Below are 20545 nucleotides of genomic sequence, written 5' to 3' on the forward strand. Positions count from 1 at the left end.
TTTTTCCCCCCCAACAAAATATTTTATATTCTAGTACGTGTTCATTCTTCCTCTTACTTCCTCCTCTTGCTTGTCTTTCCTCTTGGCATCTGATGCGTCAGCGTCACCTTCATTCCCTTGGTCATCAACTATTTCTCTCTCAAGGTCTTCCTCCCCATCATCGGCCTGACAATAGAAATATTATACCATGAAAAAGCTAACAGCAACAAGTTTTCAATTATGAAACATATGTCAAGCTATATACCCCTGCTGCGTTGTCTAATCCCTCGCCAAAATTGTCTTTGTCCCTGAAGGTGGCCTTCCTGGCCTCCACAGCGATGGATGCCAGCTTGGCACTACGTTTTTCAATGGCTTTTAGGAGGAGCTCAAAAAAACTGAGGAAATAGTCGATAACAACGGGGTTAGGCGGTTTGAATCATTAAAACAGCTGCTCTCTGTAACAATTTGGTCAAAATATCTTTACTATAGCCTTTTTATTTGACCATTTATGACTGAAACATCTTCTAATTAGTAGATTAGCTGTTCACAATGGGTACTCCTGTGAGCCTCTGGATAATAGTTTTCAGACTGGATTCGGGTTCGAATTTCCCGCCCTCTGTCTGCGGATGTGACGTCATGTGCGCATTGTGTATGTGAAGAAGGGTGTGTGTAGTTAAAAAAAAAAATAAAATAAAAAAAAATAATAAAAAAAGAAGAATTATATATATATAATAAAAAAATAAAGAAATAGGGTGTGTGCGGGTTAAAACTAATAAAAAATAAAATAAATATTTAATAATAAAATAAAATGATGCAAAAATAATAAAACCAAAAATAGGGTGTGCAGTTTAAAAAAATATATAAAGAAATAAAATAAATATTTAATAATAAAATAAAATGATGCAAAAATAATAAAACCAAAAATAGGGTGTGCAGTTTAAAAATATATATAAATAAATAAAAGCTTAAATTATAATTATATATATATATATATATATATAAATATAAAATAATAATAATAAAATAAAATATTATAATAAAAAATAAGGGGTGTGCAGTTTCATCTTCTATCAAAAGGTGGCAGTAGCGATTCAAAATTGAATTTTCTGCAGCCAGTAGTTTTAAAGTCTTAAATGGAAGGATGTTGATGGTAAACCTAGTTTCCATGTAGTGGAGGATCTGTTGAGGTGAGAGCTCTTTATCTTCAGCGTAACGGTCAGGAGGAAGAAAGCTGAAAGTGATCTTAAATGTCCGCATCTTTGACCGAGGGAGACTCTCGATGCGCAGCGTCTCGACCACGTCAACTTTGTGCAGGACCTGCTCACACACAGGCCACAAAATAAATGAAAAACAACCGATGAGGGAAAACCAAAATGAAGGATGTCAGATGTCCCAAAAAAAAAAAACTAACAAGAACATCCATTCTTACCTCAGCCAAGCAGACCCTGGTAAGTTTTCTGCGGAGTTTGTGAGCTCTCTTCAAGGCCTTCTTGCTATTCAGCACAGGAACACTCATCATGGGGGTCTTGATCTTGGAGCTTGCCACCATCAGGATCTCTCGTAGTCTGCGACGCAACCAAAGGTAACCGTAATACTTTCATTTTAACGCATACATTGAGGTAACATTAAAGTGGACATTACCGAGGGATTCCCAATGTGACATTCATCTCTCCCCTGCCAGCAAAGTGGAAGGTGTTGAGGGTCATCTGGGTTGAGGGTTCGCCAATGGACTGAGCTGCCAGCAGGCCAACCGCTTCCCCTGGATCACACAGTGACCGCTGCCACTTGTAATGCAACAGCTGTCTGAGTCTGGAGACAAATAATGCAAAAAATAATCATAATATCTTTAAAAAAAAAAAAAAAGTGATATCAAACATCCCTAATTATCAGTGTCACATACTTGTCCTCATCCAAGACGTGTTCACTCAATGTGCCTCGATTCTGCAAGTATTTCTCTGTGATGTCGTGAAAGTTTTCGGAAACGGATCCAAAGCTTACGTCAGGCCGAAACGCGCTCAGGCTGGGCTCGGGGCAGCGGGAGCACTTTCTTTTGTATTTTGATTGTCCAGCTTCATCAAGTGCACGCCACTGTTCTATAAGCTTGAGAAAGATGGAACAGTGCCGATGAAAATGTGGAAAAGATGAGCATATTTAACACAAAAAATATATATACCGTACCTTCAAAACAGCCTCATCTCTGCCGTGCACATTTTTTATTGCGCCTTGATCGGTCTGCTTCAGTTTGGCCATCTTCTTTTGGGAAAACAATAAGAATGCTCCTGTAAAAGATTACAATAAAATAGGATGACTGTGGTTAGTAGTGGTGGTGATATAAAGCATAACTAACATTTGAAATTGGGAGATTAGCAATATATATATACCTCTGCGAGGACAAGCCAGCTCTCTCTTTGCTTTCCAGCGTTGTATGGCTGAAAAATGTTGCCTGGCACCTTGAGGGTCCAATCGTGCTAACACCTCATCCAAGCCCTGCGACTTACTTATTACCTATAGCAGCAGCAGAATGTTTCAACTATACAAAAGTTCCAAGTAATGGCTCAATCCAAATGAATAATTGACCCCATTACTGCCTTTTCTCGCTGATTAAAAATGAGAAAAATAACTTTTAGCTTCATACTTGATGCTAATTTACATAATGTACAAATACCATGAGTAGAACTAAATCATGCAAAACCTTATTAACAATTAATGACGTTAAGACTTTTAGCGACAACATTTGTGTGTAGTACAATTTATCCCCAATGGGCATATTTCAGCACCATAGGGCCCATCAACGACACTTTCACTGTAGCAGCCATTTTGGCCAGTGGCATACACTGAGGAGGATGCACTGAATTTGACAAGGCTGCCATTTTGTAATGTCTATCAGGAAATTATTATTAACAGTATTTGCATCAAGCGCAGGTTTACCTCAAAGTTGTCCTCTATGAAGGGAAACTGCCTTGGCTGCAGGAACTGCGTCTTCGGGATATCGAGCCCATCTTCACCATACAGGAACTGGACTACAGATCCGTCACTGTCCCTCACGGTCAGATCATACTGCACCACCAAACCCTCCAGATGTTTTATTACACACCTACGGAGGAAAAAAGAAAAAAAATAGAGGAAATTCTTTTCCTCCCAATTTCTGCCTGTCAAGGGTTTAAACGTTTTACCTCTGCAGATATCCTGATCTGGACGTTTTCACAGCAGTATCCACCAGACCTTCTCTGCCAGCCATGCAATGGAAGAAAAATTCCTGATAGAAGCATGACCACAAGGTTAACAGGAAGTTGGTCAACAGTGCTAAAAAAAATCTAATCTTAAGAAACAAACCACACCTGTGGTTTGATGCCTGTGAGGAACCTTCCAGAAACAAAACCCCCAGCGCCCGGTGCTGGGTCATATGGCTGGAAACAGGGTAATGACTTCCCAGAGGGCATCAGCGGAGGTCTGCGACCCTCTAACTCAATTTGACCTAGTAGACACGAGATCTGAGACAAATAATTTACAAGTTTATATAAACACAGTGGAAGGAAATGTCATGAATTTCAATCGCGGAGGAAATTGACCTGCATGGTGTTGACGGTGGACCCCTTGGCGCCTGATTGGACCATCAGTTGGAGGTTGTTGTCCGGAAAAGAGGTGTGAAGGCCAACTGGCATACACACCTACAAGAGAGACAAGATAAGACACTTTAAAGTGAGTTTGGTGGCTTACAACAACTTTTACAAAACGTTTTAACCGCTAAGAAAAATCTGCACGATAGGCGATTTTCTATAGGTGTCCAGCTGCCGCATTTACCGTTTTGTGTGTAGCACATTTTTATCCCCATAGGCCACGTTAGACCACAATGGGGCCCATCAACTACACTTTAATGTAGCAGCCATTTTGGCCAGTGAAACCCACTGTGGGGGGGTACACTGAATTTGACAAGGCTGCAATAGTACTCGGCCATCCCTAAAAAATAGCTCCAAAAGAATTCAACTAAAATTGTAACTTTGACTCTTCTGCTTTGTCTGGTGATAAGTTACAAAGCCAAAGTATAGAAGTTGAACTGTTACCCTGTTAATGTCATTGTTGACTTGGTTGGCCACTTCTTTGAATTTGTGGTCAGCCAAGCTGAAATCTCGCTGGTCTGGGTTGAGATGAGCATCCTGCCAACGGCCCTTGGCCTCCGCTTCCTCCACGTCGGCGGAGAGGTTGAATGCTGACTGGAGGGCCTGAAAAAATGGAAACAAGTCAAAACTGAAACCCTTCCCTGAGTTATTACCACCATCTTGGAAACACATAACAGACTTCGGCTACTGTAAGTTTCTAAGCTATCATTTACGGTTTGTGTGTAGTCCAAATGTATGCCCAGAGGCCACGATGGAGCACAATGAGGCCCACAAACTACACCTTCACTGTAGCAGCCATTTTGGCCAGTAGTACCCAATGATGAGGATACACTGAATTTGACAAGGCTGCAATATTTTACAATCTTTTTGCCATTTGACTGATGACAGACATTATGTTGACGCAAACAAACGATGAGGAGTAGCTGCGTGAACTCACTCTTGTACCAATTTTCAGTGATTCTCGGATAATTTTCCTCCTCTTTTTGTTGGCACCTGCTTTCACCAGAATGTCTTCAACACCTAAAATAAAAACAAAAAAATTAAATAAATTATATTATGATCATTAGTATATAATTTTATTATATAATAAATTATACAATTAATTCAAAAAAATATTTTAAATATAAATATTAAATTAAAATAAATATTTTCAAATATGCCTGTGGGAAAAAGTAAAGAATTTTCTTTATTTACCTAGAGTGAATCCTCTATATAACTGAAGGTAAGCCGTAAAGAGTCTGGCCAGACAGCTGAGCAGTTTGCCGCTAGTCTCCCCTCCATAAAGTTCATAGCAACAATGGACCAGACCGTAAGCAGAGGATCCATAGTGAGCTTTGTCCAGAACGCCCACTAACAGCTCCCCCTGACGGATCACCACCTAGCAAGTACAATACATTTTTTATTTAATTTTAACAACGTGCGGCCATGTTTACATTTCTGAAGCCAACAACAATTTGTGCGCATGCACCTGCGAGTCACACATGGTGTCAGGTTGATATCCTGGAGTCGCTCGTGGGGGAACTTGGATCCATGATTTGCTGGGGATTTTTGATTTCCCAACCAAATTTAAAGGCACAGCCTTTTCTGGAATAACATTGAGGAGGACGGTGGACACCACCTGTAAAGAGGAAAGGCATTGGTTACATCCGCTTTAAATGCCCACTTCATAGCCATTCAACAAAGTTTATGCCTATTTATTTTATTTTATTTTACTCCCAAAAAGATGTGGGGGGAAATACTAAGAAGAATATTTCAATTTTTTATTTATTTAACTCTTTGACTGCCAGACGTTTTCAGAAAAGGGATGCCGTGGGTGCCAGTCGATTTAAGCATTTTGACTGATCTTTCAAGGTCCACAGAAAATTATGTGTTTGGACTATGGAAACACACATACTACCAAATGAAAGATTGGACTCTCATCTTTCATCAGGAAAAAAAGTTTGTTTCTACCTTATTCCGTTTTTCAGTAATCAACAATAGAAAATGGTTAGTTTCACCTCTGTTTTGAAACAAACGTCTTTTAACGTCTTTGGCACTCCTCCATAGGATTTTACTAAACGTTATTTAACGTTTTTGGCAGTCAAAGAGTTAACAAGTGTTTTTTTTTATTTATTATTATTACATAATGGTTAATTATGCCTGTAGATCTGATGATAATGACATTACAATTTAAGAAAGTAAAATTTGTTTTTGTTTTATATCTTCTATTTTCAGGATGATTTTGCAGGGATTTTTTTTTTAATCCTCAATTAAAAACTCAGGTGTCAAACTACCTGCTTTCCTGTCCAGAGTTTCTGTGGCTTGAGTATTGCAGGTTGGATCAGTTTAATGCGGCCTGGTTTGTCAGTCAGTCCCCTGTACACAAGCTCGGTGTACTCATCTTTTGTGAAGAAGCAGCCTCGAATTGTCATGCGTGTGCCTGAAACCATGTGATCCTGAATCAGACCGGCCAAAGGCTTTCCATCCTGATGAAAGAAAGAAAGAACGAGTGATAAGTCAAGTATGTAAACATACAATGCAGTGAAAAAGTATTTAGCCCTTTCCACATTTGAGTCTTTTTTTTCTTTTGTATTTATTACACTTAAAAGGTTCCACTCATCAAGCCAATTTTAAGCTCACAAAGACAGAAAAGCCATATGTGATTTCTAAATTATGATTTTATCTATTAAATCATTCAAACCCAAAAACTTGTTTTTTAATAGTTTGTCCTTCACTCCCAAAAACATATTCATACGTTGTTGGGTTTTTGGGTGTTTTTTTATGCAAGAGCATACAGAAGGATTTGATGCAGCTTCTGGCATGAAAATGTGGCTTAAAGCAATGGTAGTTATCATAAAAAAGGCCAGCAGGTGGCAGCAGAATAAAAGAGATCAAACCAGGGTCATGTTGAAAAAAAAGCAATTTTCCCTAGTGTTAAAAAAAAAAAAAAGATTTGTGAATAATAATGAAACTTAGCTATATTGTAATGCTAATTGCTGCAAAACGGAAACAGATACAAAATACACTTTTTTCCTGATGAAAAAAGAGACTCTAACCTTTCTTTTGGTAGGTTCCATGTTTTTATAGCAATAGAACACAATATTCGGTGGGCCTTGCAAAATCAGTCACGGTTGCTTCAGTGAAAATGGCTACCTTTGGCACAAGATACTGTTGATTCGTGCTGACTAATGTGTAGGCCTCCGCTCTGCCAAGCTCGCTCTGAGGGAAGTGAGCATTCATCTCGTCTCCATCGAAGTCGGCATTGTAAGCTTTGCAGTTGGCATAGTGGAGCCTCAGGACCTTTATTTTAGCACAGAACAAATCAATCAATTTAAAGTAAGAATGTAATAAGAGTCCATAGTGATTGAAAAAGATATACGGACCTTCTCTCCTGGCAAAATGCGTGCGCAATGAGCCTGTATTGACGGCCGATGCAAAGTTGGCTGTCTGTTCAACAACAAAACATCTCCGTTCTTAATATGACGGTTCACCTTGAGAAACAAAGACAAATCACACCACTTGACTATGGCATGGCGGCTTACACAGCATATTTCATTTGATGTCCAAGTAAAGTCACGTTTATGTAGCGGACTGTCCAACTACTGACTCACTATTTTCATTGGCATCTTGTGTGGACCCGGACAAGGCGTCAGCAGCTGCTTAGCAACCGCTTCTCTCTGTGTAAAGTTGCTGGGCGACAAGATGGTTCTCCTGCCGTCCTCGCTAATCACCATCGTAGCACCGGGGTGGACGTTCGGCCCGTTCAGGACAGCCTGACGAAGCTCCTTCACGTTCCACGGCGTGACAGGCTGTGGGTAGGTCAGCTTTGTGGCAAACACCTGCGCGAGCAAACATGACAATTGAAAGTTGTGGAGAAACGATGCGCTCGTGAGCTATTTACAGCATAAGAGTATTATTTTAAGGGGATTAAAAAAAAAATACTCAATCAGGCATACCATGGGAATTCCTATCTCATTGGTTCCGATGTACATATCTGGACAGATGACAGATCGTGCAGCAAAATCAACTCTTTTGCCCATCATGTGTTTACGGAACAGGCCATCCTTTTTCTCCAGGATCTTCAAAGGAAAAAAAGGGACAATTAATCATCAGGTGTAGAAAAGAAAGGCATAAGGCTTTGATGTGGCCTCTGAACTGAAGCAAAAGCATAAAGCAATGGTAGTTATTAGAAAAATGGCCAGCGGGTGGCAGCAGAGCATAAGAGATCAACTAGGGCCATGTTGCAAACCCCCCCCAGTGTTTTAAACTGATTTGTGAATATGGATGAAACTTAGCTATATTCTAATGCTAATTGCTGCAAAACAGAAACAGATAGAAATATATTTTATATATTTTCTGATGAAAGAAGAGACTCTAATCTTTCTTTTGGTAGGTTCCATGTTTTTATAGCAATAGAACAGCATATTCTGTGGGGGCTTTCAAAATCAGTCAAAATCCAGTAAAACAGCCGGGAGCGAAGGGGGTTGCTTCAGTGAAATGGATTGGCGTGAATGAGTTAAGGTACTTAATTTAATTTCAACCATCCATTCAATTAAGGAAAACAATGCTATATTTTCATATACAAGCCTTTCTTTAAAATTATCTGCCATTGTTTTTTAGGGGATACATTTTATGTGTCAAAAGTACTTGTGGTATCTGTACTTGGCATCGGTGATTACTCCAAAAAAAGTGGTATCGAATGTGCCTAATGATAACATAATTATAAAAAAGTAAATAAATAAAATGACTAAATGAAATTTTTTGGGAGGATATTTGTTTGTTTATTAATGTAACTTGGAGACTTGAGACCATTTGGATTACAGGTTGCCTTTTTTCACACGACATACCTGTCTGACCCCGGGGTACTTGTCAGTAATCATTTTGTCCATGTCACTGTCAAAGACAATGTTGACATGGGTCTGAAGGCGAATCCAAATGTTGTAAAGTTTATCTGTTAATGTCATTCCGGGAATCTCTGACAGAAATGACCGGTCTGTCTCTTCCGTTGGCTGAGACTGATAAAAAAAGACAAGACAAAATGAACTTTTATTAGAAGAGAGGGCTGTTTTGTTTTGTTTTGAACACACAAAATCTTACCTCATCCTTCTGAGTACCTTTCTCAGTAGCCATGAGAGAAAGCACTTTTCTTACGATGATACTGTCCTTCATGACAGCTTGCATGTTGACCGTCTGACCGTTGGTAAACATCTGGTCGCCCAGTCGATTGATTGGACGATACCTGAAGAAAGGAGACGTCCTGAAGCAAAACCACGCGCAGGGTTGCCATTAAGAAGGCCGTGTTGTACCTGCAAGGCGGGACCACGAGCAGCTCCAGGAAGAAGAGATCCGGAGAGAAACCCTTTTCCTCTTCATTTGATTCCGAGTTGCCCACCAACCCAGAAAACAGACACTTGAGGAAGAAACCTGGAGAGAAAAGACGGGGTAGGTAAAATTCCATTTCACTTCCCATTGGCAAAACATGGAAGCGTTTGAACAATAGCTGATACATTGAAATAGAAAAAAAAAGTTAAAAAAAAAACACTCTGTTGCCTTACCTTCATTCTTCCACAGGTTGTTGATGTGCTCTCTAGCAGTGCTGGCAGTCAAGTAGGCTCTGTCTCCCGTCAAGAGGTCCCCTACAGAGAAATACAATCAAAATATTCATATCTATACATTTTTTTTTAATCAATCGTCCATTTTCTGGGACACTTTTGTTTACATGAGACCTAACGATCATTCGAAAAGACTCACCATCATTTCTGAGAATGGTTTTCGTATCGGGCGGCAACGTGACAATCAGCTTACTGTTGTGCTCACGTCGTATGGTGAACCGCTTGCTCCTGTTTGCACACACAATTTTCTTTAGCTAAGGAAAAATGTGCCCAATCACTGGGAAGAAGGGCTTCTGATGCTCTCTTAATAGGTATTCAATAGTGAAGCTGACTGGTAATCCTTGATATCATGCAGTTGTATTACCTGCAATGGAGACATTTCCGGCCTTTCATTTGATTTGTCCAGAAATCATTTATCAAACTGCATTTTCTTTCAACGAGGTGTTTTATCTGGGGAGAAATAAGGTCACACATGAAAAGGGGCACTTCCAAAAGGTTTATATTGTTGTAATTCATGTGAATATACATTTATCACAATATTTATTACACGTTCATCCATCCAATATATAGAGAGTGAATGTGTTTACTGACCGGCTTGCTGTTTCCTGAGCTTTCAGTTACGCAAACTGAATCTGTGAACTCTTTGAGCGTCGCTGCAATATCGTCACCAGTGGCTTTGGCATTCCCCTCCAGAAACTAGTACAACATCGTTACAAAAAAAAAACCCACTCAGAACAACTGATATAAACTTTCTGAAGAATAGTGTAAAAATGTTAAGATCATGCCTACAAAAATGAAGTTAAACCTCACCTGGCTGAGAACTTCCTCTATCTGGTAAACCTGCTGCATGGCTCCATGATCCAATAACTTCAGTTGGTTAAACAGCAGGTGGATAGCTGCTCGTGGACATGTTAATAAGTGGCACGTCAGACATGACCCACGAATCAACAGGTACAGTCTCTGAAAGCGAGAAAAACACGCACATCAAACACACAAGTGGAAACCAGAACGGAGTATACATTTTTATTAAGTCTTTACAGAATAATTCCCAGAATTGCCTGTGGTAAATCGGTCTACTCTAGTAAATGTGGATGATTCTTACGTCAAAAAAGAGTGGGTTGTATACAGGAAGTGGAAGCTCTACGTGTCCCAGGTGTCCTGGACAGTTGTTGAAGTCCTGGCAGCAAGTTGAACATGCCTAATGGACAAAAACAACACAATATTGCTTCTTTGTTGTAAAAAATATGGACGGCAACCTCTTTAACACCTTTAATTTACCTCTTTGTTGTCTGCTGGTCCCAGGGCCAAGTCATACAGGCTATTTGGGAGCACATTTCCAACACCATCAAGCAACCTTGCGTTGGTGATCGTTTTTACACTCAACTTCCTAGAAAGGACCAAAATAACCAATTTACTCACAACATAAGCCTGGCAGCTACTGTACTGCATAGTTTGACTCAATTGCGCAGTTTAAATGTGACATTCGAAGGGCGTGAGAGTTAATTCATTAAAATAAGATAGTAGTCCACTTTTAAAATGGTTAGTGACATACTGCAAGTTAGCCCAATGGATTAAAAAAAAAAGAAGTATTTTGTTTATATCAATTTTTGAACTTCAATTTTTAGCACGAAGCCAAAAGCTAACAACCTCACCTTATCTCTTCGGCAGAGTACATGCCAAAAGACATGCCCTCCAATCGCCGCCATGGCACTTCTTTTCTAAATAGCATTGTTGATGATTATCCAGAATTCGGAATGTTTATTATTACAAAATCATTGCAAAGTTTTCTGACCACATGCTACATGAGGTCGCGGTCCTGTTTTCTCCCACGTGCCTCAACGGGACCCACCGACTGTTCAAAGTATGCGGGGGGGAGGTTGCACATATATGGTTAAGATTTAAGACATATGGTTTCAGATTCACAACAAACAGACATTGAAAAGAATGAATAAAATACTCGAAGAAAAATTCTCAGTAAAATATTGTAACGTCATATTTTTTGGGGGGGAAACTATTTAATTTTTACATCTCCCTCCATGTAGTCCGCATGGTTTCTTCCTCCCAGACGCCTTTGCGTGTGTGCAATATGGCGGCGTCCGGGAGGCAAGTAGGAAAGTACATGTACAAAAACAATCGAATTTTGTTGACCAACGTCGAGCAGGTGTTGTTTCATAGGTAAGATACATTCCACATTTGTATTTCTACAAGACTGTTACCCAGACCAGTTTCTTCTTTCATTTACGGCTAGCGTCCTTTGTCAGGAGGTCATCATGCCATTGTAACTCACTGCAGGCTGTCATAATAACCTCAGATCAGTGAGACTAACTTATGGATCTAGCCATCTTATAAAACGATTTCCCCCTTTCTTTTGAAGGAATTTTGGTGGGATCTCAGCTTTACGCCAACAAGCTGCAGAAGCCAGTAAAGGCAAGTTGAAAGGAGATATGTTAGCACATTTTCCATATGTACCCGTATATTCCATATTCGATTTCAAACAATGAATGCAACTTCTGTAACCTACCTTTTTAAAATCTATCTTGCATTAATTGAATGTGTGTAACCCACAACATTTTATTTTATTTTATTTTAATGTAGCAGACTCCTCAGAGCCAATCGCCATCCCCAGAAAGAAAGTATGGTATGTGTTTGTTTATTACATTTTACTAACAGCATTTTTTTTAACATTCAATGTTGGGGTCACCTTTACTCTTAGGATGTCATAGATTCTATTATGGGAAATGGAATCTTTGAAGTCAAAAACCTAACTAACTTTGTACGAATAGAGAGTGCTAAAAACGGACTGAAGTGGCTTGGCTGAGTGCTTGCTTCGATTGTTTTTGCCTGGTGACCAAGAAGTCGCATGTTTACTAATGTTGAATTTGAAGCTGAATACGATGAATACTTGAATTTAGGCACTGAAGTTTGAATTATTAAAATTAAATATTCTAAACTTTTTTTATTATAAACAAATCAGTGTTAAATTTGGTGGTAAAAAATTTCAGTCTTAATGATTCAAATTCAAAATGATGACAATTTCTTCCTTTTTTTTGTTATTTTTTTACTGAAAAGGAGCAACGAGTCAGTATTGGAGGCCTTGGCTATGACTGTGCGCAGGGTGAGCTCCCTTTTTGATTCTTTCTGTATCAAAGCCATTCATATTTGCTCATGAAAATCTGTGGCAGAGTGGTTTAGTATATAGTCTAAAATTCATTACAACAAAGATGATGATTCTTCTATATTTCACAATCCAAATGTTAACATAAATGCCCCCCCCCCCCCCACCAGGATCCTACAACATTTCCCTACCAATTCCAGGATGATCCTTATCTCTCCCCGAGGACCACTGCTGAGTTTGTATGAAACATTCACACTCTTGCACAAAAACGTTTCCGTCTTTGTTGCCATTTGTTACCATTTTTTTTATTACCGTACTTGTGTCAACTTTGAAATTAAATGTATTCATTGATTTAAAAAAAAACAAAACATTAGCAGTTAAAGTAATTTAAATTTAAAATATCGCTCTCACTTCTCTCTGCCTTGTAGAAGCTGTACTCGGTCTCTCAAGAGTCCGGAAGATCTGCAGCGAAATACTTTGTCAACAACTACCCAAAGTTCTTCACCAAAGATTTTGCTGAACCACATATACCAGTAATTAACACACACAATACAATATATTATATAGACTCGTGTTATTCTCATAGTTGAGTGTCAGTGTAAATGAAATGAATGGTTTTGCTTCATGTGTATGTTAGTGTCTGATGCCAGATGACGTATCGTTGCGCCTTGAAGAAGTGAGCGAAGAGGCGCTGAAGGAAAGGATCAGCTTGAAAAAAGTCAAGGCTGCCGTCGATATGTATGATCAACTGCTGCAAGCTGGTAAGTGCAATATGCATATAATGGATAGCGGAGGATACCTTAAATTAAATTATTATTATTCTTTTTTATACACCCCTTATTTAACCCTTCCACAATTCAGAGCACATTATAAATGTATATGAACACACAAATATTGTGTGACGCATAGAAAATAAAAATCATGTCGTGTCATGTATGTTTTTTAAAATGTTATTTGTCGGTGCAATTTTATCACCTCAACTCTGTCTTATAGGGACGTCCGTGTCCATGGAGACAACCCACAACCTGTTAGACTTGATCTGTCTCTTCTCTGACCGAGACCCTGTCCAGGAGGGTGGGACAGGGGACATGGTGAGTCGATGCTGATTCGCTCAGACAAGAAAATGGAAAGACATATTCTATAAGTGAATGTCACTAAATGAAATAAAAAATGTTTAAAAGAGATCGCTTTATCAGAAAATCAGGTAGAAAAGATCCAGGTTCGAATCTTAGCTCTTACTTACAAAATCATTTTACGACTTCAGAATTCACCTGTTTTCTATTTTACCTTTTGCTTTTTCAGGAGGAATCCGGGAAGGACGCGACGAAGAGGAAAGGGAATGTTCGTCAGGCCTCAGACTTGCGGAAGTTGACCTGGAAGGAAAATAACAACGCAGAAAGAATATTTAACCTGCTGCCAGAGAGAGATACTCGATGTTACTCCGCTCTCATCAGAGGCATGGTCAAGGTAAGCTTTTATATCACTCACTGGTTTGGTGCTGCTTCTTTTGACTGCATTAGTTACACGAACCAAGTAACCAACCACAAAATTATCACCATTTTGCACATTGTAATGTTATGCAGTGAAATATGTCAAATCTTTTTTCTTAAAGAAAAAAAGTTTTGGTTGACACTGTTGGAAAGTTAATTATGCAAGCGGTCAAAATGTGGCTAGTTAGTGTTTGTTTCGTCAAACTAGATTGTATAAAGGATGCTTCCGTTGTGAAAATGTGTCTTTAGCATGGAGCATACGCGAAGGCCTTCAGCTTGTACACAGACCTGCTTAACAACAGACTGACTGGTAAGTTGCTTCATCGAACATAATGGACAAAACGCTTGCAACGTCGGGAAGTCAAAACGGAAGAAAATCTTTCTTGTGGTCCATCACGAGGATGTTCCGAAGTGATATTACATTATAAATGACACTTTTCCAGTTAATAAATATACTAGGGTTGAGCCGGTTATTCGTACAACGTGAGTATCCGGTACGGATAATTTATTTTTCCCGGATACAAATATAACACGGATAGACTTCCCTAATATCCGTGCTGAAGGATACAAGGATAAAACATTGAAAACAAAATAATAAAAACATTTTTTGTTTGTCCACATAGCAGGTCATTATTTCCTACCGTATGTGCTGTACTAAAAAACTTGTTCTGTAAAAAGGTTCTTTACGATTGTGATCAAAAACAGTGAATATTCATTTTCAGACTGCTCTGTAAATATTTATTTATTCACACACTTAAAAAGATTCCTGTTCTTAGTTATTTAAAAAGACATGTTCTAAATAGTTCCTTTACTATAGTGATAAAAAAAAAAATCTCAATTTTCAGACTGTTCTGTAAATATTTATTCATACACATACATTTTGTGAGTTTGTAATTTTTTTTAAAAATAGTTATTTTGTGATCAAAGCATTGATTTGAATCTTTAAAAGGCTATTTTGTCGATAGTTTTCAAATGAACAAAAAATATAAAAACTTTTGATCAAACTATATTAATTTCAAACATTTTTTTCCCTTCAGTTTCATGCTAAAAAAAATAGAGTAACATATTGATGTAAGCCCCACCCGTTTTTGTCCTGCCGAGCCTACCTCCAGTTAAGCCACGCCCACTCCAAATACATTTCAATTAGATGGTCATGCAGATACAGATAGTGCTGTACTCGCTCATCCCTAATAAATCCAATGCATGCTTGTTGTTTACGACGCTGCCACCAACCTTTAGGCTCTCTTTCCAGCCGACGTCCACATTTTCAACGCCCTGATCTCAGCTGTTGGAGAAGTCCGAGACAAATACACCGAGAGATGGGGCCTCATCGCTGTAAGGCTTCAGACAAACCATAAAACAATATCGCATCTCATCTTCCGTCGTCATCTTCGTACTACCTCTCATGCTGTTTTTGTTTGCTTGCAGGAGATTTTAAACCAAATGAGTGGACAGAAAATCCAGCCCAACCTGCAAACCTTTAACAGTGTTCTCAAAGCCTTGAGACGTTGTGGCTCTTTAGCCAAGCCGTTGGCGCTACAAACCCTGAGCGAGATGGCGGCGCTGCGGATAGGTCATTTTCAATTAAAGACACTGTTTTTGCTAACCCCTTCTCCATCTTATAATGTAAAGTCATTTGTATTTGTTTGTTTGTGCAGCTCCCAGTTTGGCCACCTTTGACCATGTCCTGGCTATATTTTACAAAGCAGGTGAGGACAGTAATTGTGCGAATGCTGATTCCACATTACTTTACAATTCATTTTCAATGGGACTGACATTGAACTTTTTTTTAAGTCCCACCTCCATCCATACAACTGATCATCATTACCAGCGCTTTCATACAGCTCAGTGGCGCACTTGGTAAATTGCATCCTCCAGTAACCAGGCGGGTTCGAATCCCACCTCCCACTGTACATTGCAAATATGTCCATGGCAATTATGCTGAGGGATATAAATGTATACCGACTGACTATCATAGTTCTACTTTTCCATCTAAATGAATGGAGGGGACTGCATGCCTAGGTGGCGCTATTGAGTGATTTTTTTATTCATATTTCCATTGTACAGTATATCATTAGTTCCTATTTTTTTCATGAATGGAGGGTACTGCATGCCTATGTGGCGCTATTAGGTGATTTTTATTTTTTTTCATTTTCCCATTGGATATCATTAGTTCCAGTTTCCCATCTAAATGAATGGAGGGGTACTTTCAGATAACACTTATAAATTTCAACTTGCTTCAAAAATTCACCCCTACCGGGTTCAAGTGTTGATTTTATTCATTTATCTTTCAACCACAATTAATACTTTGTCATTTTCACATAATTTATCTTTCAATTTACTTAATTAGCATTGAGCTATTAGCATTCCGCTTTCAGCATTCCCAAGCAATTTCTGCAGAAATTGCACTTAGTCTAGTTATTACAGCTGTACATTAAAAAAAAAAAAAAAGTGCAAAGGCCGCAGAGAATTTTTGTCCTGATCAATAGGTTTATAAAGAAAATGGGCTCAAATCCTGCTGTTGGTCCGAAATGTTTTTCTTCATCCATTTTTGAAATTTGCCAAGTCGTATGACAATTTTTTTGTCGTTTAGCAACATCTGGCCAGGGCAACGTGGACATTTTACAGAGTGTGATGTCAGAGTTAGCAGGGAAAAGCCTCACCTGTCAGGACCCTGGTGATGGTACGTAATGTGTGTGATACAAAAATAAATGTAAGAGAATTGATCAATTTCACATAATTGTTGTGTCCTTTTTATCTTCAGTTATGTTCTTCTCCGATGCCATGAGAGTTGTAAGTCACTTTTTTTTCTTTAACATGAGCATTTGCCACTTGTTAGTAAATTGTATTTAAATGTCTTTCCCAGTAGAATTCACTTGTGCTGCTTTTTTTGTATGCGCCCCCCCCCCCCCAACACACACACACATTTATCATTGCAGTGTCTGGATTATAAAGAGCTGGGTTTGGGATATGAAATCCAAAATCTGGTGGATGTTGGGGAAAACTGGAGGCTTCTGGGTGATACTTACCAAGCGAGTGTTTATCAGTAAGATCAACACAAAAACTGTATTCTTAATGCAACTGTTAATTTAGGAGCAAAAAAATAATGAAGTGACTTCCCTTCTTTTGTCTTCAGTGCTCGCTTCTTCAACCTTTTGTGTACGATGGAGAACATTGACGTGGTGCTGATGTGGTATAAAAAACTCATTCCTTCGGTGAGTGCATTGAAAATATGAATTGACTAAAATGTCATTCAGTGTAAAGCGGTGGTTCGCAAATGGGGGGTACGTGAAGGAACTCCAGGGGAGTACGTGAGATACATTAAAATATATTTTAAAAGTATATGTAAATATTACACAAAAAATGTGAGTTCATAAATTCATTTTATATTTAGTAGGCTATTCAATTTCAGTATCCTAAAAACCTAGCATCTCCCCCATACCAGAATGGTTCGACCCGATTTGTCATTATGCTACCTAGAATCACCTGTCAGTCACTTGAAAACTTTATTTAAAATTCAGTTAATTATTTCTTTTTGAGAACAGAGCTTTACTATCATCCCAAATGAGGACACTTAATGTTAATATTTTTTATGTGCACAAATCTTTATAATTAAATTAATTATATATTTCGTTCTTTTTTTTTTTTTTTTAGCTATATCATTTATTTCCAAATAGTTCAAGAGACCACATGAATACAAATAGAGTTCCAAAGTTCAATAAATCAGACAGTGATGGCGTAGCACTCGGTTTTAAGTCTTTTTTTTTTTCCCAATCAGAAATGTTTTGCGCTGATTAGGGGTTACTTTGCTGAAAAAATATTTCACTATTCACTAGAAAAAAGGTTGAGAACCACTATGGCTAACCCCAATTTACATTCTACGTTCGCAATGGGCTGTCATTGGTTGACCTCAGTCTGACCTCCAATGCACTTTGGAGGTCAGAAATTCAAAAACTCTTATCAAATTTTTTTTGTGCCCTGACATATTCACTAGCTTTGAAACAATAACAGAACAGATTTTTTTAAACAATTATTTTAAAACAATAAATAACTCAACCATTGAACAATTAGTGAAGACATTTAAAGTTGTTTTGTGTTACTCTTTTTTTTTTTTCCATGAAAGTTGGAATTGGCACTGCTTTGCTAATACTGACAAATTGTCATCCTTAATGTTTTATCATTCTAGTTGCATTACCTGCACTCAGAGGGACTGAGACACCTCCTGCAGGCCCTGGACACAGACAGCCGCTTGGACATGCTGCCTACTATATGGAAAGGTTGCTCAGAGATGATATTATTGCTAACCTGTACTAACTAATGTGTCTATGTTGGTCACTGATTCAGCACAGATAGTTATAGCTGTGGATTACGCTTAAAAAAAAAAAAAAAGGAGAGAAAGTGACCAGACTGAATTCTCTCTCTTTCTAGATATCCGCTCTCTGGGTCATGATAATAAACCAGACTTGATTGGGGACCTGCTCACCTTGATGGAAAGAGATAAACACAGTCCTGAGGTCAGTCAAGGCGGTATCCAGCACAGCCATGATGATGATGATGATGATGATTTCCTTTTTTAACATGTCCACTAATAATATAAATATGTGCAAAAGGTCCAAGAGTCTTTTGCTGTGTGTGCACTGGAAATAAAGAGTGCGTTTGATGGCAGCAAAAATATCGGTAGGGCCAGTCTGGAGTGGGGCAACGTCACCCTCTCACAGGTTACTTCCTTGCTGCTGCGGGCCAACAAGATCCAAGAGGCTTGGTGAGAAACAAGGATGAATTGTAAATTAGTGTCAAAGTGCACAAGACCTGGTTATGTATTTTGTAGTTAATGTATTGATGTTCATCTTATTTATTATACTGATAATTATCCCTCAAGAGGGAATTTTAAAGTAAAATTGTGTAACTTACAAGTTGCTTCTCTGTTCTATGCAGGAAGATGCTCCAGCTTTTCAAAGAGAAGAACAGAGTTCCTCCGTAAGTGATCTAGTAGAAAATGATCAGCTCTTTCACTTGCTGCTTTTTTCCCGTAGTGACCAAAAACGAAATAATAAAACTAGTGGTGTCAGGCGATTACATTTTTTTTTTTTATCGTAATTAATCGCGTGACTTTAATAGTTAACTCACGATTAATCGCAAATTTTACAAACCGTTTTAAATGTACAACATAGTTTTCATACTCTTGTTAACATAATAGTGGAAAAATGTTAAACTAATAGAAATATGGCTTTTAGTCATTGATACAGTAGTTTCATAATAGTTCATAAAATTGAGTTAAAATTATAAAGATGTACTGTACTGTAAAAAAAAAAAACGTGTGATTATTTTGTGTTGAGGTAATTTTTCTGCCACTAGATGGCATAATTGCATTTGTAAGTCCTTGGTGACAGCTCAGTGCATTTTTCTTTTCATATTAAAAGCTATCTAATCTTTAAAGTAGCACTAACTAATTCTCTCACAGCCATTTTCGCTGAAGCAACCCCCTTCGCTCCCGGCTGTTTTACTGGATTTTGACTGATTTTGCAAAGCCCACAGAATATTGTGTTCTATTTCTATAAAAACATGGAAATAAATATTAGTCTCTTCTTTCATCAGGAAAAAAAGTATATTTCTATCGGATTCCGTTTTGCAGCAATTAGCATCAGAATACAGTTTCATCATTATTCACAAATCGATTTAGAATTGAGTAATTTAGGTATTTTTCAACATGGCCCTAGTTTATTTCCTTTGCTCTGCTGCCACCTGCTGGCCGTTTGTGTAATAACTACCATTTCCTTCAACTGTTCTTTGCAGTTGAGAGGCGAGCCTTATGTATGCTCTCGCATTTAAAAAAAAATTTATAAATCCGTTTTTGAGACATTTAAAATAAAATTATTCATACGTTTTTGGTAGCAAATGAGCTAAGGAATATTTCAACCGTAATAAAATATTTTCATAACTCTTCGGATGAAACATCGACTAGTTGAATGGTACCTTTGCCATGGCCTGAGGGGGTCTGTATCATTTTTACTGGCACTAAGCAACTTTGAGGAGTTTGGTAGGAACGCTGCCACACTTAAGCAGAAAAAAAGTGAGCGATAGCAGCCTCAAAGTTTACAGGTTGTGGCTACCATTAGTGTTTCTATCAAATGTTGTTTTTTCTGCTATGTAATTCACCAGCAAAGAGCTGTTTGAGGACTTCCTGTCCGCGTGCCGGAGTGAAGGCTCAGCCCAAAGAGCCGTGGAGCTCGTTCAGCTGTCGGCCGCCTTCTGTCTACACGTCACACCCAAATTGGCCAAACTGACGCTGGCCGAGTTTGATCTGAGCGAGGAGCAAAGGTGAGGAGGGCAGTGAACAACAATTTTAACACATTTTAGAGTTTTTGTTTAAAAAAATTAAGTTGTTGTTCTTTTTTTTCTTCTATCCAGAATCATATTGTCTGAACTGGAGAGTGTCACAGAGCCTGTTGACTGAAGAAATCATTCAGCATTCATGATGAAAAACTGACTATTGCGCTCAAATATTCCGTGAAAATGAGTTTAGTAGCTATATATCGAAGTCAAAAAAGAAAGAAATTTGTGGACAAAAAAAAAAAAGTACCTAAATTGTGTTGTTGTTTATGTCCACCAGAGGCCGCCATTTCTTCACAAATGACTACATTTTTGGTGTGGTATGCTGTATTGTACAAAATAAAATTAATAATCACAGATATAGTGCTCTAATTTTAAGAGCGGTGATATCTTTGTGCTTTATATTTATAACATTATGCCATG

At 38.3% G+C, this 20545-nt stretch overlaps 2 protein-coding genes and 3 non-coding genes across 11 annotated transcripts in view; 1 reads left to right on the forward strand and 4 right to left on the reverse strand.

The window, feature by feature from the left end:
• Positions 1-20545, reverse strand: part of polr1a (RNA polymerase I subunit A) — a 35579-nt gene that overhangs the window by 2230 nt on the left and 12804 nt on the right. For 2 of the 6 annotated variants that reach the window (XM_077577895.1, XM_077577899.1), the window contains 36 exons: positions 18704-18740; positions 18276-18550; positions 15026-15133; positions 13590-13675; positions 13278-13364; positions 10466-10574; positions 10290-10385; positions 9998-10147; positions 9779-9883; positions 9552-9637; positions 9327-9415; positions 9131-9211; positions 8882-8999; positions 8673-8814; positions 8423-8590; positions 7532-7654; positions 7187-7414; positions 6959-7066; positions 6729-6875; positions 5870-6061; positions 5065-5214; positions 4791-4974; positions 4534-4616; positions 4041-4199; positions 3549-3647; positions 3318-3470; positions 3153-3235; positions 2908-3073; positions 2361-2484; positions 2158-2258; positions 1880-2079; positions 1621-1788; positions 1409-1544; positions 1136-1296; positions 245-374; positions 58-165 (listed from right to left, as the gene is read on the reverse strand). In XM_077577895.1, coding sequence (XP_077434021.1) covers positions 58-165; positions 245-374; positions 1136-1296; positions 1409-1544; positions 1621-1788; positions 1880-2079; positions 2158-2258; positions 2361-2484; positions 2908-3073; positions 3153-3235; positions 3318-3470; positions 3549-3647; positions 4041-4199; positions 4534-4616; positions 4791-4974; positions 5065-5214; positions 5870-6061; positions 6729-6875; positions 6959-7066; positions 7187-7414; positions 7532-7654; positions 8423-8590; positions 8673-8814; positions 8882-8999; positions 9131-9211; positions 9327-9415; positions 9552-9637; positions 9779-9883; positions 9998-10036 — 3831 coding nt within the window. In that variant the 5' untranslated portion in view covers positions 10037-10147; positions 10290-10385; positions 10466-10574; ... (3 more) ...; positions 18276-18550; positions 18704-18740. Of the gene's footprint in view, positions 1-57; positions 166-244; positions 375-1135; positions 1297-1408; positions 1545-1620; positions 1789-1879; positions 2080-2157; positions 2259-2360; positions 2485-2907; positions 3074-3152; positions 3236-3317; positions 3471-3548; positions 3648-4040; positions 4200-4533; positions 4617-4790; positions 4975-5064; positions 5215-5869; positions 6062-6728; positions 6876-6958; positions 7067-7186; positions 7415-7531; positions 7655-8422; positions 8591-8672; positions 8815-8881; positions 9000-9130; positions 9212-9326; positions 9416-9551; positions 9638-9778; positions 9884-9997; positions 10148-10289; positions 10386-10465; positions 10575-10839; positions 11049-13277; positions 13405-13589; positions 13676-15025; positions 15134-18275; positions 18551-18703; positions 18741-20545 lie in introns of those variants that run through there. The other 4 variants (XM_077577896.1, XM_077577897.1, XM_077577898.1 and 1 more) reach the window with 4 other exon arrangements.
• Positions 2712-2847, reverse strand: LOC144059774 (small nucleolar RNA SNORA5). Its single transcript, XR_013295766.1, has one exon. It is a non-coding gene; the product is annotated as a small nucleolar RNA SNORA5 (small nucleolar RNA).
• On the reverse strand, positions 3783-3919 carry LOC144059772 (small nucleolar RNA SNORA5). Its single transcript, XR_013295765.1, has one exon. It is a non-coding gene; the product is annotated as a small nucleolar RNA SNORA5 (small nucleolar RNA).
• Positions 4311-4447, reverse strand: LOC144059775 (small nucleolar RNA SNORA5). The gene has a single exon (XR_013295767.1). It is a non-coding gene; the product is annotated as a small nucleolar RNA SNORA5 (small nucleolar RNA).
• Positions 11239-20481, forward strand: ptcd3 (pentatricopeptide repeat domain 3). Of its 2 annotated transcripts, none has more exons than XM_077577901.1 (23): positions 11239-11362; positions 11562-11614; positions 11783-11825; positions 12257-12302; positions 12473-12541; positions 12731-12835; positions 12940-13063; positions 13296-13393; positions 13605-13769; positions 14042-14102; positions 15045-15127; positions 15221-15365; positions 15451-15501; positions 16386-16475; positions 16557-16585; positions 16732-16838; positions 16929-17007; positions 17979-18069; positions 18221-18306; positions 18403-18554; positions 18728-18769; positions 19952-20110; positions 20201-20481. In XM_077577901.1, exons 1-23 carry the CDS (start codon positions 11274-11276, stop codon positions 20244-20246), a joined length of 2013 nt encoding a protein of 670 aa, XP_077434027.1. In that variant the 5' UTR covers positions 11239-11273; the 3' UTR covers positions 20247-20481. The 2 variants fall into 2 exon arrangements, with proteins under 2 accessions (XP_077434027.1, XP_077434029.1); XM_077577903.1 differs by having other exon boundaries at positions 11786-11825.

Source organism: Vanacampus margaritifer, chromosome 10, assembly GCF_051991255.1.
Source record: "Vanacampus margaritifer isolate UIUO_Vmar chromosome 10, RoL_Vmar_1.0, whole genome shotgun sequence".
Lineage (NCBI taxonomy): Eukaryota > Metazoa > Chordata > Actinopteri > Syngnathiformes > Syngnathidae > Vanacampus > Vanacampus margaritifer.